Source organism: Colletotrichum fructicola, assembly GCF_000319635.2.
Source record: "Colletotrichum fructicola Nara gc5 chromosome Unknown KSG_Nara_v1_contig08, whole genome shotgun sequence".
Classification (NCBI taxonomy): domain Eukaryota; kingdom Fungi; phylum Ascomycota; class Sordariomycetes; order Glomerellales; family Glomerellaceae; genus Colletotrichum; species Colletotrichum fructicola.
This window is the reverse complement of record NW_027094058.1, coordinates 1,250,443-1,263,602: the sequence shown is the minus strand read 5'-3', so window position 1 is coordinate 1,263,602 and position 13,160 is coordinate 1,250,443. Positions and strand designations below refer to the sequence as shown.

The window sequence follows — 13,160 nt, the reverse complement described above, 5'->3', positions numbered from 1 at the left end:
CGGGACAATTGGGCCGTCGACTAGCCGGGCTTCTGGTCCGGACGCCACTCGGACGCTTTCGCCCCCAAGTTTCTCTTCTTGGTAGCAGCATGTTGTTGGTTTTCCTTCAAGAATGCTGCCTTCTTTCGGGTCATGATTGTGTGGGGGACGAAAGGGACTTTGGAGACATGCGCTGGCCGGAGATTGCTTTCCTGTACTGCGCCGCCGGCGTGCATACTCGGCAGCAGTGTTTCTGCAGGAATCCTCCACTAAACTGGTCTTGCTGACACTCTGCAGCATCGATGCCTCTTCCAATCCCGGTCGAAGAAGATCCAGGCAAGCAGCGACGAATGGCCGACCAGATGAGCGGTGGGGCCGGTCGCTCGAGTTTCCTCTTGCGGCGCGGGCCGAGGAGGAATCGGATGAGGTCGAGTTTGCCGCCACTGATGAGGGGATTGAACCATGCGGGAAATTTTGGGTGAGTATCGCGTGAGAAAACAGAGTCGATTACGTTCCGCGATCGAATTTGAGCGGTCTGGGCTGGAATGATGATGCGATTTTGACAAAATGGACGCGACAAACACGTCGCTCAATTGGCACCTCTGTAAGATGGGCGAACCCCCACGACTTATCCGTGTTTTTCTGTTAGACAGGGAGCCGAGTTGATTTGCCGGAGTCTATTTATTTGACTCCTTGGCTAATAACAATACTCAATAAATGCATACGACGATCTTGACGTCCAGAGAGAATGTGGTGATGTCGGAGACGAGGCCGGTCCGTGATTGACCTCACCCCATGAAACCTAGTGCTATGCAAGTAGTGACAATAGTTATGAGACTACTTACTGAACTGTGTCACAGCGACTGTATTCTTGTGTTTCTGTCGTTATCACTGCTATTCCCTCTGCTAGCAGCGTCTCTCCCATTGTCGTCTCTACATCCTCTCGTCGCTGCTTTCACTTGGTTGACTCTCCGGGGCTCGATTGTGTTCCGAACATAGAGAATATAGTCCGCTTAGAACAGCCAAATTAGAGTCTTCATCGTACACGTTGTATACTGTAGGAAACTTATGCAGTCTACCGGAACCAACTTCACCAACAAAAACTTTGCCCCGGGCCGCCCGGATCAAAAGCACCGAACTCAGATGCATGGGTCCTACCGGGGCGGGTCTGATCCGGCGCCCATCGGATCGAAGCTTCGGAGATCATGTTTCGAGCCCATGAACAACCGTGCCCGACTGGAAACACCGCCTGAAGCACCTATATTTGGTCTGCTTTCCAAACTCAGCACGAATAGTCGCTGTTTTCAGCGGGGTCTATCGAATGTTGCTGTCATCAGTATCACCACATTAGAGATAGAATCTTCACCAATCCGCATCAGCATCAGCTTTGGACGCAGGCCCATCCGCCGATAGCGCATGGACACTGGAAAGTTTTGGGCTGTTCGTTTCTGGCGGGACCACAGTCGTTCTCAGCCGTAGCTCAGGATGATAGACAACCGCGTGCCAAAGGAGAACATCTGGAATGATTTAGTCAGGATGTGAGTGATTTCTTGACTTTAAAATCATGCCAATCGGCAAGATGGTAGACTGGGCCACGCCAGCATGAACGAAGAATAAGCTTTACTCGAAAGTTGAATGATCAAGTTGCGCTGCGGCCTCTATATGCTTTTTGCTCAACATCTTGCGCTACGATTGACCCTATGTCTGAACAGATCGGCGAACTTGTCTGGGGAGTTTGTACCCAAATAAGTGATAGCGTCATCGCCCGCGAAGCATTGCTTGGTGTAGTGACTCGCGGCCAGCGGAGAAAGTAAACCCCACGTGGTAGTAGCAACATCTACAAAAAACCAAGGCCTGGAGGTGGAGAAGGCAGGGCTATATAAAGGAGCTTCGTGGGCCTCTAGGAGATGGGGTTCAAGAATGCCAGGGAGGTTCGTCCTCATTCACTGATTTTCGCCACCATGGAGGACGAGATGGAAACCAGAATTCTGCTCGTTTCGAAGATTCATGAAAGTTGCCGACACAGTCCCTCCCATAGGGCACTGAAACGAGCAGGGTTCTGGAGTATGCTCATGATACTTGACATGAGCGTACTGTTCGAACTACTACACGAGCTTCAGACGGCATCCTGGATGGAAAGAAGACGGCTGGTGTGCGGCTTGGTGCCGGTGGCGCAAAGGTTGCCGATGCTAGTCAAGATATGCATGACCTCCCTGCAGCCCAACTGATTTCCGATGAACGCTGACCAGTCAACAGTTCTTCAACGGCCGTATGCGCCAGGTTTCCCCGAGTCAAGCAGCCTTGTGATGCGTACTGAGCGTCTCCGAAGCCAAGCAGAGAGAGCGAAAGTGAAGTTCCCCTTTGGGTCTAGTTGTAACCCGGCGTTGCTGACAGGAACCTGTCCCAGGCACTCAATCGCGACGAGGGCCGGTGCGTTGTCACGGGGACCACGGACCCCGACGTTTGCCACATCTTCCCGTTCGCCGACAGCGAGAGCGACCAATACAGACATCATCTGGTTGGTCTATTTCACATGGAGGCGTTCTGGGGCGAGGCTCGCTGCAGGAGACTGTACAAAAGTCTCAGCAGCGGCAGGCTGCCCAACATGATAGATACAGCAGCGAACATGATTTGTTTAAGTCGTGAGGTACATACTAGCTGGGCACAGGGCTTGCTGGCTTTTGAACCCCTTGAGACACCAGCAACGTGTTGGCCCTGCATTCGCCTCAGGGCTCACTGGCTGGAGAGGACACGGATTCCGTCCATGGAGAGCAGAATTTTTTTCTCGACGGATCCGCGCACCGTTCTGGTCCCGGAAGACTTGCGAATCACGAGATCACGACCAGTCACAGATGGGCAAGTGATCACCATATTTGCTGAGAGAAAGGACCAGCTTCCTAATAGAGACATCCTCGAGCTGCAGTGGGCATTCCTCAGGATGCACGCCTTATCAGGAGCACCAGATGCTCGAATATACCCCTGGCATCCTGAGGAGGCTGATGGCTTTTGGGACACTGATGATGATTAACCATGCAGGGACGCACCGGTGAGCTTGACTGTGAATCTATGGGTATTGGGTAAAGATAAGTAGGTACATATAGAAAGAGAGGTCGAAGTATGAAAATATGAATAGGCGTAACACAGGTGGCCATAGAGATTTCTCTGAGAGCCATCCTGGCCCTCAAATATTTCCCCGTCAGAGTCCTACGGATTTCAAAAAAGGCGTGCCCGCAGGCGGTGGCCTGCCATACGAAAGTATGAAAACGAGTTAGGAGGGAAGAAGGATGAATAGGCGTGTGCATTGTAGATCGACTCGAGATGTCCAAGATCCAACCAGTCCTACGCGATTCAAACATGCCCAGTCCGCATACATAAGGGCGCAAATGGCTCCATTTCAGTACTCAGTGATGTTCGTTCGTGGAACTGGGTGGTCAACAGGCCTTCCCGGCTGGCTCAAGGGTATGTACTCAACATCACAGGACACATCTTCGGGCGAGATGTCAATAATCCATGCCTTTCGGAGAGTGCCGCCGTTAATCATGAATTGACATGCAATGTGGCGCCTGTATTAAGGCCACATGAAGGAAGACGTTATTCGCGAGGACGAAAGGCTTCGGGCGTAGTTCCCGTGATGTTGAGACCGCAAGTTAGGCGCTTCCGGGCGTAGGAGTGCATGCACCGCCGATGTATCATACGCGCAGGTGGCTGAGCTTCAGGCCACTACAGGCACATACGTTTCGGAAAATAGATACGAGTTTTGTCTTAATCCAAGGGGCCAGCTCGAATTTTGCAACAGATCCATTTCCCAAGGGGCAGTGTTTTCTGCACATTACCTCAGCCGGGCACGCACGTGTCATGGGGTGGTTCTAGATGACTACACTAAAAACAGAAGCAAGAGGGGGCTGGCAACCACGGAGGCTAAGTCGAAATGATTGAGGAAAGGCTCAATCGATCTGCCACATAAGAACAAATGATTGACCCTTCCGGCTGGGGTCGTGATTGCCAAGCTTCTTAATCTCAGGGGCCGCCTTCCAAGACACAAATCAAACTCCTTCCTTCCAACATGCACGACAATATTCCATTGAATAACCTCCAGAACCACCGGCCTTTCGAACCCCGTCGACCTTACACCACATTATCCAACCCCAGCGACGTTGGTCGCAGACATAGCAAGATGGGGTCCATCAGAGTGGCCATATCGTACGCCTTCGACTGGGCAATTCTCGTTGTCTTTGCAGTCGCGGGATACATTCTAGGGAATCTTACACCGCAAAAGCGCCCTTTCAACGTAGGAAACCCCGACATCAGCTTTCCTCTCTATGACGACACCGTCTCCATCACGAACGCATTTCTCATCTGCATCGTCGCACCTATACTGATCATTCTCGTCGTCTCTCTGCTCTTCGTACCGGGCTCGACAGTTCCCCCAGGCACGCCGAAGTCCATAATCTGGAGACGAAAGCTCTGGGAGATCCACGCGGGATGGCTGGGTCTCATCTTCTCCGTGATCGCGACATGGTTCATCGTTAGCACGACCAAGAACCTTCTCGGAAAGCCACGACCGAATGCCATCGCGCGCTGCCAGCCGGACCTCGATAATATCGCCCAGTACATCGTTGGTGGCGTGGCGGCAACCACTTCATCAACACCGGGACAGCTAGTATCGGCCGATATCTGCAAGAATCCTGACGCTAGTGTCGTCAACGACGGCTTTCGTAGCTTCCCATCTGGACATTCCTCGATTGCGGCGTCGGGTCTTGTCTACCTTACGTTTTTCCTGGCAAGCAAGTTTGGAGTTACAGCTCCTTGGGCACCTCGAACCGAAGGCTTGACAGAACAGAGCCACTCAGCATTCCCTTCTCGCATTGTGGGAGACATTGAGATGCAAGGAAGCGACGCGAATTCGGCACCCCGAGAACCCACAAACAACCGACCGATATCTTCCGTCCGAAGACAGGCTGCTGCTCCACCTATCTACCTGGTCCTTCTGACTATGGTCCCCTTCTGCGTATGCATCTTCATCTGTGCTTCCAGATGGTTCGACTTCATGCACCACGGCGTTGACATCTTCGTGGCGTTCGCCATCGGCTCGGTCACATCATACTTCGGTTTCCGCTTCTACCATCTGCCCATCGCACAGGGGGCCGGATGGGCTTGGGGACCACGCAGCGAGGATGCGGCTTTCTGGGCTGGAGTCGGAAGACAGGGATACGGGCATGGAATGGACAAAGGCCGTCACTACTACATGGGCTAACGGGCACGCGACCCGCTGGGAATAACGAAAGGCCCCGAATCTTCTTTACGCCCGCCAATGAACGAATTTGGATTTCACAGCAAGCATCACGCGGAGGCTTTGCCTAGCGTCACCAGAGTCATGTATCAGTAGGTGTAAAAGGGAAATTGGTACGGATACGTTGGAGTGTGACAACCAAGACCAGGTGCATGACAACGCCTCAGTGGTTGACGTTGGCGAAGTTCTGCCCAGATATGTCGTCCCATGTCGTTCATCCTAACCCAGACTAGTTGAGTCGGAGTCCGTGTAGTAAAGTAGCTCGGAGTTATCAGCCGACGGGCACGGAGACCGAGGTCATTTGTCATGTCAAACTAGCAGCCGGTCAAGCTTAATCCAACGCAGACTAAAATTAGCTTCAGATGCCTTCTTGCTCCTTGAGACGCCGTTTTACTGCGCGGTTAATGGCTTTCCGCGCTATTCTAATCGTGCCACGCCTGAAAAGCCCTCTTCCAATTCTCTCCTGGCGCGAGGACGCAGAACCGTTTCGCTGGCACACTAGCGAAGCTTCTCCCTGGTTGCTTCTACTATGCGTTCTAGTAGTAGGGACGAACTGTGGCTTATACATGTCATAGGCATCAACAACCGCCGTAGAAGCCAATAATCGATACCACGGCACACAGATCGGAATGATGGATTGACCAGTGCCATACAGGCCATGTAGATGCAGACGCTTGTAATGCCATTCATCTCTATGGTATTGAAAACTCGACGACCAAACAGCAGCAGGTCCCCGGCTGTGCTGCTCTCACCAGCCGAAAGTTTCACAGTGAACCTCTATGCTAATTTCCGCGCTGGCAATGTGTTGAGCGGCAGTGGTCCGTACAAGGTCAGTCAGAGATTGAGGGCCACACGACGCAATGAGCACCCGCCGACCAGGCTCGATCGCCTCCAACGTCTCACCAATAACCTTTGCTGCCTCGAGCTTGTCATACTTGATGTCGCATAGACTGTCGAGGTCCTGCGAGCGCCTGTGTTTCTCGGCAGGCTCTGCTGAGACGTTGGCAGCTGTCTTTTCTCCCATGGTATCCGTAGCGCTCGGCATGGGATCCTCGGATGAGACGCTGTCAGCCCCCCTATTCACTGTTTGTTGGGGCGCAAGAACTGAGTGCTCCAGAGGGGTCGGTGCTGAGGAATCGCTTAGGGACTCTTTCGAGCCCTCCCTGGTGACGTGCAGCATCATGTTCATTCCGGGACCGTGCTGGCACAATGACTGGATGTGATCCGCAAACCAGTCCAAGTTCTCTGTACTGGCCGTCAGCATGCATGGCTTTGGGGATGTTAACCGGAATCCGACGAACCTCTCTTTCTAGCGGCCCAGATGAAGTCCACATGTGTCCCCGAGTTTGACTCCAGGTGCTGGAGCAAGCTCGTCGCCAAGCCAAAGGTGAACGTGGCCCCGGTGCCACCCGCAATCAGAATCACCTTATCAAAGTTCTTAGGGTCTGGGATGGCTCCGTAGGGGCCATCCACTGATGCCCACACTGACGTTCCAATCTCACGGTGGGCGCGGTCATGGACGGCTTTGGTGAAGCCGCTGTAAGAATTCAAGATCAACTCCAAGCCGCCGGCCTTCGTGTTGGACACAATGGTGAAGGGATGAGTCTGGAATGCTCGGATGCTCGGGATCCACACGAAGCAGTGCGATCCAGGGACAGCCCCAGCCAGCGGCTTCTTGATCACCATGCGCACACCGTTGTCGGGCAGCTGGTAGATGGTGGCGCTGTTGTTGACCATGTTGTACAGCATCCTCGACCCCCTAATGAGACGATCGAGCGCCCAGATTGCTCCGGCAAAGAGCATTGCCACAGGGATCTTCCAAATCCAGTAGGGCCTGTGGAGGGCTGTGAAAATGATGGCCAGGAGGAATCCCAGGAGGTGGCTGATATAGAACGCCTCGTAGCCCAGGTTTCTGGCCATGCCAAGAAGTAGCACAATCATGGCCACGCCAGCCGCAATGCCCTCCCAGTTCTGGTCCTCCAGCAGAGTGCTCCAGCGGTTCTGATTGCCATAGTATATCATGTAGAAAATAGCATGAAGAACCAGCTGAAGAACTGCGGCGTACCCAGCGAGTCGGTGGAAATAGTTCAGACGCTCGTAGGAGTGGCCGGACAGGATCCCCAATGGAGTGTTCTTCAGCCCGAAAAACACGCACAGGGCCATGTTGGCGGTCGACATCCTGTACCCGATCAGTCAGCTTGCGCTATCAGATGCTGCCAAAAAATAGAAAACTGACCATCCAAATCGTGCAGCAAAGTTGCTGGTCTTGGCCCTATCCACGTGGTGAAAGCACATAACAATGTTGACGCCCACGAAGGCGATCGCCAAGAACGCATGGCCGCCTGACGGAAACCCGGGAACCTTTCGGATTAGCAAGCTCCGGATTTGCCTATTGGGTGTTAATGTCCTGTTCCAGCAGCTGTTATCTCTCACGTGAGTCTCACCGAGATGTCTTGACGACAATAGACACACCGGGCAAGCGTTGCCATGCTTTAGGTGAGGACGTAAGTTTCCTGTTGATCGACCTAACCCAGTGATACAGAATGAAGACAGCAATGACCGCACAGATAACGGCAGCATAGATCTTTACATTCCATTCATTCATGAGCTGGCGCGCATTGGGCGGCTTTGGCTTTTTGGCTGCCCGTGTCTCAATCATGTTGAATGGTGTAAGTGACGCTGGAGTCCATGCAGTGACGATTGTTTCAACACCAACCAGAAGAGCCTCGGCAGAGACAAGGGGGAAATGCTCAAAAAATCGAAATGTTACCTATGGTATACTAGCCAATGTCTGTGTCTTTAACACAAATGCAAAGTTTTTCACTGCCCAAATCTTGGCCTGCGAAACACGACTTTAACTGAGGGTGGGGTGGAAGCCACCCGTAGCGTCACGCTTCCGAGAAGCATCGTGAATGTATCAAACTCAGCCAGGGATACTTCACCTCGTGCATCCCGCCGGCTACGGTCGATTTCCGCTGCTTGAAGAAAATACCTCACGTCAAATGCAGGCGAGATCCGGTTGAGAGCTGAGAGCCCAACGATTGCAACGTAGGTAATGGAGTTGTGATGATCCTGATTGGATCTAATCTGATCCCGAGATAAAGATTTAGAGGCTGGACCATCACAAGTTGTGGACTGCCTTGTTCGGACGAAGCTTTGATTTCACATCTCCACTCGAGAAAAAAAGTCACTGTACGTTCGAGAGACATGTTCGTCAGAATACCCACGAGGCCAGGATCTAATCAGCTGGTCGATGAAACAAAACTTCACCACTTCCAACAAGAAAACAGGGATTTAGTGGAGATATCTAAATGATTATCCGGTAATCATCGTACTATGGCTTCACTTCAAATCCTTCAAGCTGCAATTGTCACGCAAGAACCTAGGCAAGAGGGCGTGAACATATCAGCAGCGATATCGCTCCAGCTCTTTGGGCACTCAAAGTTCGGAGGAAAACCGAGCTTCCAGGTTTGACATCACTCAACGACTTTCAAATTGACTTCGTGTGTGAGTAGATTGATAGAGTCGATCTGATATCACTTGCCATGCATGCTAGTTTAGTCAGGCATCATCAAGTCAACTGACTCGAGTCGCGTCCACTCGGAAAAGTTAGTTCAGCCCTGTGACAACTGTAGCACTTTAGCGGCCGCCCTCAAGCCATTAAGCACTTAATTCTGTCGTAAGAGCTTCTTAGACGCTCTCTCAACTAACAATTTCTGAACATGTGCTTCTTGAAACAAGACGTTTTCACAGTACACTATGTCCGCATAAGTCCGTCTCTGCTGACATCGAGAGAAGGCCGTTGCTAGAGGTCTCAAGCCCTCAATGCCCACATTGTTCTCCGCTAATTCGTGTTCCATTCCACTCTGCGAATGTGTCTAAGACGGCGGTATGCTGCAGAGTTTTGCGCTCCATCAAGCATCACAACCTAGCCTTGTTGTTGGGATGGAGTTGTTTCGATCCACATTACCGGGGGTCCTGCGGCACATCGATCCTCCGCCTGCAAGAGGCAACGGCCTAACTTGTTAGTTATCGGAGCATTACTTCAATGGTATCAGCCAATCGCCATGCGAATGTAGAGAGGGCAGCTCCCGTACTAGTCATGGGCAAAAGTCGGGAATAAAACAGATCTTAAGCGATGCCGCAGCGATGGACGTGTTGGGAAGCAGTCCCACGTTTAGACCTATCCAATGCCTCGGCTCCATCCGACTTGGCGTACCGTTGCCACTTGACAAGCTTCGCTTTGGTGGGCTGGTCTACCTCCGAGAGGGCAGCTCGGAACACCGAGCTGAGGATTGAAGGTAGCACAGCACGCGCAACGCCACTTTTTGTCACTGTGAGAAGAAGCACCGATGATCATCAGATTTTGACAGGAAATTCAGAAAAAAACGTGAGCGGCTAGATCACTAATCTTAGACTAATACTGCACGGTGTAAGTGCACAGAACGCGACTCGTCAAAAGTTCGCTAGCGAGGACCCGTCACAACTTTAGGGAATGACTGGGGCCCGTTTACAACGAAAGCGAATTTAATTACAGCACATCAAAACAACAACAAACTCTGCGACCACACGCGCTCGAGTCATTGCCTGCTGTAGGAAGCGTGGTGGGAAAGTGTGCAAGCTCAAAATCTTTTTCATGCCTCGTTCACCAGCGTTCTGTCATGAAAGACTCATTGCCCAGAATCCCATGTTCGTGACACCAAATTTCTACATCATTCACACAAGAAGATAGTGCTATATGGCAGCCAATGATTTCACATAATTCTACCACGTGGGCAAGGTATCGAACGAGTACCCGCTGTACAGACGTTAGGCTCTTTGCTGAGCTGGGCGAGAACGTGGAGACTTGAAGCCAAGACGATCACCACAGTTGAGACGGTGCGCTAGAGTTGCCATCCTTAAAGTGGATAACGACAAGACCCCTCCGTTGGTACGCCGCAACGTCTTCCGCGCATCAACGGCTTCAGACGAAATGCAGATAAAGGGTCACAAAACATCTTTATTCGGAGGCTTGGCATATCATGGCTCTAGTAGCTGATGCATCATGTGAAGATGATGGTATGCAGTCATTTGCTCGGCAAGAACGCCGAAGGAGGACGCCCTATCCGACGAGAAAGGAAGATAACTGTACATTTTGCTCTGTATCTTGGCCCTACGCTCTGCTTTCAGGCGGTAATCGCTTTCGGGAACTTAGAAGAACCCGGTTCATCAAAAGGACACACTCGGCGTTCCGGTGTTGCAGCGTCCTCGAAAAGCTTGTCATTGTGACTAACTTACAAGCGAGACGTGGACCCTCATGAAGCACACTGGGTCTGCAGCAGGGATCCAGACGGCTCCACGAGGCTCCATTCAGAGTGGAAGTTGGAACAGACTTGGGGGCGGGGTTGAAAGTACCCGACAACGTGGAAAGCCTCTGCAACTGTGCCTAATACAGTGATGGTGGTTGGCTTGCGGAAGTGAACCCGGCTTGGCGCTTGGCCAATGCCCGAGCTATCTTAGTTGCTCAAGCGACAGTTGGGCGTCCGTCTTTGTGATGCTTAGATCATCTTCGCAGAGTTGATGATTTACTTGGTTTCTTTTGACGCGTAAGCCCTGGATATTTCATCTAGCTGCCAATTGGGGACATGAAAGTCCAGGGATAGCTCTCATGAGTATGCAGATCGTGTGAGGCGCCCGCGATGTTAGTGTATCGCCGAACGTTTCCGTCTCGGTCGTACGAGCTCAGGGCAACGCCGTAGGGTGGTCTGTTCAGGTGGCGCTGTCGTCTATTTGCTAGCTTCAAGGGGCGGCTCGACATTGGCCCGAATAAAGTGCCATTGCTAACCTCTCTCTAGCCTGTTATCTTGCATTGTGGGGGTTCCCGCCTTCTCTAGCATGGGTGCCCGGAGTTGTCTGCGTCACAGGTTGGCTAAATTTGGTACTCGACTGCTTTACACCCCTCTTCTCAACATCTCGAATTGCCTTCTGTCACTCCCGCTAGCTCGGTCCTGTTTCCACGAGGTGATTGAACATGCCCTCGTGACCGCCTGGCTCTACTAGGCCAGTTCGAGCATTCCCTGGCTGAATCGCGACTCAAGGTTAGGCGAGTCAACGATGCAGCTGTAAGCGAGGGTGTCACGTTGTGTAAGCGGAATGAAACATTTCAGTGACAGCATATTCACATGGGGGAATTGGATTGAACTGGGTGATCTAGCATTTTGAAGTTCTTCAATCGAGTGATGACCACAGATTTATTAATTGACCATGGCATTAGCATGAACCCGTGCCGGTGTAGGCTGTCTATTGACAAGCTGTTTGGTTTTGACATGCCTTGGCCGTGTTTCTTTCGGCCGCCTATCTTTAAATCCGTCCTAATCTATGTCTCATCGAGACGGCTTTCCGAAGTCTTTCCTTTCTCTTACCCTCCGTCCGTTGCCAAAAGTGAGGAAATAGGCGACGTGAATTCATCCAGGTTCGAGCGTTGAATTGGGTGCTAGAACGTCTCAAAGAGCATTCGTGGTGGTGGCAGCGGTGGTCTTGGACTCTTCGACTGGCACGTCAGTGCTGCTAGGCGATTCGGTTGTAGTAGATCTGGGGGCCTTCGGCTTCATGAAAGGCCAATGTCCCTTTGTCTCCTCGAAGCGGAGAACAACCAGCCACAACATGACCGCAATCCAGTAGACATTGTACGAGATAACCGATCCGTAGGTTGCAGAGTTGTTCCAGCCGAAGATGGCGTTCAGAAGACCCCAGCCTCCACCGCCGTTCAGCTGCGGGCTGCAGCACTGTGAATCTGCTGTTAGAAACAATGCTCAAGCTGTTTTCTTGATGAATTAACTCACGTTCACATGCCAAACACTCTTGTCAATATCGTAGGATCCCGCGCCGTTTCCGACTTCTGCTGCGTCTCCACCAACAGCGTCGTTCCACTTCTGAGCCTCGAAGAACCAAACGGCACGAGAGAAAAGGCCGGCTGCAACGATGTACAACAGGCAGGTAGAGGCAACGAGGAAGATTTGAAGTTTCGATGTCGAACCGCTCCTGTAACGCGAAAAGGATTAGACAAAGCAGCCAGATGCGCCAAAGTTCAGAGATATCTTACTTGTAAAGGAGGTAGCTCGTGAAAATTCCAACAAGCAGCCCAATGATGACCGGGAGAGGAACAGAAGTAGCAGGGGCGGCAAACGTGACACCAGCAAGGAATACGATGGCCTCAATACCCTCACGAAGAACCGTGATGAAGGGTAGCACAAACATGACGTATTTCTCCTTGTTTCTCTTCCAGCGGGATTGGCCTGCAGATGTAGAGGTCTTGGACGGAGCTTCCATCGCCTTGGCCAGCTTGACGCGCCATTTGTCTTGCAGCTTGCCGACTCGAAGGAGCGCGACTCCCATCAACGTGATGATGAACGACGCGAAAATAGCGAACGCGCCTTCGTAGTAGTACTCGTGAGCCTGCCAGGCATCCTTGCCGACGCCATAGAACACGCCAATGATGATACCAGCAACTACGAGGCAGATTAGGAGGCCGATGCCTGTCCCGAGCCAGACCTACCATAGTCACCAAAGTTAGCCTTCTATCCGCATTGACAAGTCGCGTAAGTGGTGACGCCGACAACAGAGATCCCGTACCTGTTTCCGCATGGCCTTATAGACCTGAACATCTTGACCCGTTCCACCGAGTGTCTGCTTCAGGAATGCCAGGAGGACAGACACAATGATGCCAGTCTCCAAGGACTCGCGAAAGACGACAAGGAAGATGGGGACTGAAAACACGTTGACAGTCATTTTAAGCAGAGGTCGTGCAGACTACGCAGCCGTGATGCTATCCAATGTCGAAAGAAAGTGTCGAACGAGAGGACACAAGTCCACGATTGGGCAACGAGAGGATTTATCGAGGTACTGATAAGTC

General features: G+C 51.9%; 3 protein-coding genes across 3 annotated transcripts; 1 reads left to right on the top strand and 2 right to left on the bottom strand.

Moving 5' to 3' along the window:
• Positions 1-4,042: 4,042 nt before the first annotated feature.
• Positions 4,043-5,233, top strand: CGGC5_v013404 (putative lipid phosphate phosphatase 3; the record flags this gene model as incomplete). The annotated part of the gene is made up of 1 exon (XM_032036130.2): positions 4,043-5,233. The coding sequence occupies one exon, from the start codon at positions 4,043-4,045 to the stop codon at positions 5,231-5,233; it is 1,191 nt and encodes a 396-aa protein (XP_031884866.2).
• A 784-nt stretch (positions 5,234-6,017) lies between these two features.
• On the bottom strand, positions 6,018-7,928 carry frp2 (Ferric/cupric reductase transmembrane component 2; the record flags this gene model as incomplete). The annotated part of the gene is made up of 4 exons (XM_032036129.2): positions 6,018-6,514; positions 6,571-7,448; positions 7,506-7,658; positions 7,714-7,928. The coding sequence occupies 4 exons, from the start codon at positions 7,926-7,928 to the stop codon at positions 6,018-6,020; spliced, it is 1,743 nt and encodes a 580-aa protein (XP_031884986.1).
• Positions 7,929-11,751: 3,823 nt separating this feature from the next.
• On the bottom strand, positions 11,752-13,036 carry ftrA-2 (High affinity iron permease ftrA; the record flags this gene model as incomplete). The annotated part of the gene is made up of 4 exons (XM_032036128.1): positions 11,752-12,033; positions 12,091-12,289; positions 12,351-12,799; positions 12,881-13,036. 4 exons carry the CDS (start codon positions 13,034-13,036, stop codon positions 11,752-11,754), a joined length of 1,086 nt encoding a protein of 361 aa, XP_031884987.1.
• Between the last annotated feature and the right edge of the window lie 124 nt (positions 13,037-13,160).